Source organism: Pygoscelis adeliae, unplaced genomic scaffold (genome assembly GCF_000699105.1).
Source record: "Pygoscelis adeliae isolate BGI_AS28 unplaced genomic scaffold, ASM69910v1 Scaffold56, whole genome shotgun sequence".
In the NCBI taxonomy this organism is placed as follows: domain Eukaryota; kingdom Metazoa; phylum Chordata; class Aves; order Sphenisciformes; family Spheniscidae; genus Pygoscelis; species Pygoscelis adeliae.
In genome coordinates this window covers 329,454-334,069 of record NW_008824944.1, presented here as the reverse complement: position 1 = coordinate 334,069, position 4,616 = coordinate 329,454, and the positions used below count along the sequence as shown (strand labels likewise).

Genomic DNA, 4,616 nt, shown 5'->3' with positions numbered 1-4,616 from the left:
CTAGATGCAATGGTTGTAAGTTTCCAATTAACTAAAAATTAAGCATTAACTGGAATACCTTAATTGAAAAAAATATGAAAATGTTTTAATTAATTTTTACAATTAGAAATTAGTAAGTAAGTACTAGTAATTAGCTCCCATAAAGTTGTACCTTGACTTTCTTTCTAAACATTTGTAATGCCTAGGGCCTTTCTTAAATCACTCAAGCATGACAATTTCTTTCAGCGACATTAACTTTCTGTAGCAAGTGTTACTGAACTTGTTCAAGTATAATTTGCTTATGTTATGCCTTTTTGCTTACTCACATGACTAAAGTACTTTTCTCTCCACGCAGTGGCATTACTAAGTCCCTCAGTTACAGAGAAACATGCTAGGAATACAGATTATAGCTTTCATATTTTGTTTCTGTGGGCTGGGAGCTGCTATTGCTGCTACTGCATCGAATGAGTGGAAAGTCACTAGTCGAGCATCGTCTGTTATCACTGCAACCTGGGTTTTCCAGGGTCTTTGGATGAACTGTGCCGGCAACGCACTGGGTGCTTTTCACTGCAGACCCCACCTTACTATCTTCAAAGTAGAAGGTAAGTAAGTGTAATTTAACTGGAACATATGGAGAGCTATGTGTATTGCAAGATGTCAGCCTGAGGAGAAAAAGATTAATTTGGCTTGTGCAAGAGATTATGATTAAAGCATTGTGATGAATATAAGTAAAGGATATTGTAGGCAGAATATCAGAAGCAACTTTGCAGGAATGATATGTGTTCCAAGAAAGACGGTAAGCTCTACTCTGTGTTTGGTAATATGCGATAAGTATACTGGACAAAGTTCCAGTAAATAAGCTATCAGTAACAAACCACTGTTAGCAGACAGATGGACTAAACTGTCTTCCAGCTCTAATTTCCATGCAAAAATAAGTGTCCTGCTTGCTGGATGAGGAGAGGAGGAAAGATAGCAAGGTCTGTGACAGCTATCGGTACTCTTTTTAGTATGTAAGGAAATTAGATAGCAAAGAACTGCATCCACGAATATTATGCAAATATTCACATGCTGGAAATTAAGTGCGCGTGTGTATACTTGCTGTATCACAGGCTAATATTTTAACTTTAAAGATCAAAGGTGTGCTGTTTCAGAATGTCCATTTTAATGGAAAGCATTGGATTTGGAAGCCGTCTATCAGAGCATAAAAACAAATGGGGTCTTCTTGCCTTATATCAGGAACGGGTTTTCTCAGAGACAGGGACTAACTAAAAGTCTACTACGCAAAGTGTTTCCTGTTTTGCTCTGTGTATAAAGCACTAAATGAAGAGGGTTTTTTTCTATTTGTTGTTAAGCCTTGAGACAGTAGGCAAGATAGTGTTTTCAGTTGAAACTGTGTGTAAGCACTCACGAGGGCAAGGGCAGAGGGACTGCTCGCTTCTGGATGTGGGCAGCACACGAGCAAGATGGAGTCAGAAAAGTAGAGTAGGAAAAAATGGGCTAAGACACTGGTATTTTAGGGAACCAGAGAAGAAATCCAGGCCAGACGGAACCAGTCTTTCAAAGCTTTTATGAGACCAGGAAAAAGCACAGTTATAAGATACTAACAGCCAGGGGCTGAATGAGATATAAACTGTACTGTTGCATGCTTGTTACCATATTACGTAAACAGGGTCATACACACACACACCTCGCACACACGGGGAAACATGGAAACACAGGGATGTTACACATCCACACCTTTTCTTGCCTCTCATGCCCCTGCCACATCAGACTGCATGCTGGGACATACAGATCAACTCATACATACAGATCAAAATCCATACAGAGGATTTTGACATAAAACTCAGCATCATTTTTGTACGCATTTTATCATGCCCTGCTCCAAACCATCACAAATCGCACGTAAGGGATGTGAATGGATAAGAATAGTTTTACTTCTTTGAAAGAATGCTGTTCATCAAAAATTACTTAAAAGGCATAGAAACTCCCACATATGCTTTAAAAGCTAATATTATATCTTTGCAAATCACCATTTATGCATTATTTCTGCCAAGATTTAGAGAAAAAAAAACAACTCTTCTTCTCAGGCACATATGATCAAATTTGTTTAAAGCAATGTAAAGTACTTCAGTAACTAGTAACTACCATTATTGCTATTATTAGTAATACAAAAGCTGCTTTCAGAATAATCAGCTGTAATCCATTTGCCACTTTGTATTGTTACTATTATTTTGATCACTGACAGATTGAAACTTGAATAAACAAAATACGCATCATTATGTGTGCATCCTTTAAATATATACTTAAGCATCTGAGTAAGATTTTGCTTATTTGCTGCTTAGAGTAACATAGACAAGAAAGTCACAACAAATTAAAGTAGCATGCTCTTGTTAAAGTAAGCGAATAGCAAGCTGCTGTACTGACATTTGGGAAGTCTAATTTTAACCTGCCAGTGCATGCACCAGCAAAGGGTAATGTTACATGTAGCATAAACACTACTGAGAAAGAGTGAGGTATTTTGTTTGGAAAACCTGCTAAACATAAACTCCTGGTAATCCAAGGAAAACAAGAGTTCAACACGGAAAGAGCTTTGCACTCTCACTCTGTCCTACATTGTAAAACAATAAAGCGCTCAGATTAAAGAAGTAATGAACTCCAATCTCTGTCCTCAGTGCTTCAATGCATCATCATTATTGGCATACCGACATTAGGGAGGGCTGGCAATATAACTTCTTCTTCTGCACATTTATGATTTTATGGAATCTATTTGCAATTTGTCCTACAGCCAAAGATAACTTCGTTACACAAGCTCCTCACTCCATTCCTACCTTCCATCTTCAGGTTACCCCACAGAAAGTATTAGCAGTAAATAACACAAGTCACTTCTACTCCAAAGCAGATGCATTCGATCATTAAAGTTTTGATTGCACTTTTGGGGGGATTCTGTAGGAGAGGTTTCTACATAAGCTCTATGAAGTTTTAAGATTTTTTTTTTTCTATTTAAATCACAGTAAACAAAAAGCAGACTCCAGAGGTCTTTCTTTTAGCAGGATTACCCTGCGGTCATTGGCAGTATGTAGATATATACCAGAAGTGACTTTCAGCTAAAGGACTAGTTGTGCTGATAGGAGCACAGCCAAGGCAGTAAGAGGTCAGCTTCTGTAACCCAGCCCACCTACAGATCTTGAGGGTTTCGAGTTTCTGGAAGTCTGGGTTAGCAGGGCACACTAACGGTATCCAAGCTAGCTAGGCTGTTGCCAAATGTACGTGTATGTTCACATGTATAGCCACAGTATACTCTGCTGCAGTGACTGAAACATTCAGATGAAAGATCCTGGAGGAGTACGATGTATTTACTGTAGCACGAATAGTAATAGTGGTGTAGCTACAGTCATTTAAGGCAATGGTTGTGGGGAGAAGCAATATCTTTTGTTAAATCATCTGCTTTGGGAGAAGTATGCAACAAAGTCATTCATCAGATCTAACACAAATACAGCAAGCTTCAAGCTAAATATTATCTGGGAACATTGCCTCTTCAGTTAACTTGGTTATGATTAGCAGTGCACCAGATATACTCATGGAAATTATATGATCAAAACCAAGGGACCATTACACACGGGCATAAACTCACACAGTCAATAAATGCCAGAAATTAAAACTAACAGACAATATTGTTTAACAGAACCACTAACCTCTGATTAACCTCTCAGTCCTTAATAAGAAGGACCCACAAAGTACCTTCAAAGGGTGAGCCTGGGCACTAAAGCTCCTAACTTCACTAGAGTCAGAGCTGTTGTGGACTTCAGAAAGATACAGACATTTTATAGCACAGTTTCTACCCACCCCATCTCCTGCTAACTCCTTAGTGGTCCACAGGCAGTAGTTACCTCTCTTCTCATTCCTCTCATATTTATCACCCTGAATTCTTACAGTCCCAGAATTCTGCTGATTTGACAAGAGCTAGCTTTTAGTTGTCTATGCTAGCACTGCTTAGATACTTTATTTAAGTATTTTGCTTTTGGTGATGCTAGGGAAAGCTGATTCATTCACATAAAAAAACCATCAGTGTAACTAGCAAACTGAATTGTGCCCACATCCCTTTCCCATGACACCTCCCTAGTCCGTCAGGGCTTCTTCAAATAATTGGTTCAGCATTTGGCACGCCTAGCCTACGGTGCTCTTTCATGACTCCTCTGGACTCTCTGGTTTTCCATGCCATGCACTCAGGGAGGTGTACCAGAAAGAGAAGAATTGTGCTTCCTTGAACCTTTGAGCCTCAGATCTTCTGCTGGCATCCCTTAGTCTTGCCAGTGCCTGTTTTGATGGAGCCAGGTGGGACAAGCAGTGCTATCCTGATGGTAGCCAATATGGAAAGGGCAATGTCCAGGTGTTCTAGGTCACATTGACAGACAGACAGATTCAGTCCTGCCGTTTCATGAAGCTGCCACTGTAACAGAGCTAAGAGGTGGAAGGGAGCTGAAACAAGGCAACTACTGTTGCAGCACCTGTACCCAGAGCAGTCTTGCTTAGTCGAACACTTCCACCCCTTGATCATGAGCCCATCTGTATGTTGCATCTCTTCCTTGGTGACCTGAGGTGTCATGGGCCCACCAAGCTATAAATAATTCACCCTTATG

At 39.8% G+C, this 4,616-nt stretch overlaps 1 protein-coding gene across 1 annotated transcript in view; it reads left to right on the top strand.

The window, feature by feature from the left end:
- The first annotated feature begins 494 nt into the window (after positions 1–494).
- CLDN10 (claudin 10) overlaps positions 495–4,616 on the top strand; it is a 62,687-nt gene continuing 58,565 nt past the window's right edge. Inside the window, exon 1 of the mRNA XM_009325562.1 lies at positions 495–581. Within this exon, the coding sequence (XP_009323837.1) occupies positions 512–581 (70 nt within the window). The 5' untranslated portion in view covers positions 495–511. The remainder of the gene's footprint in view (positions 582–4,616) is intronic.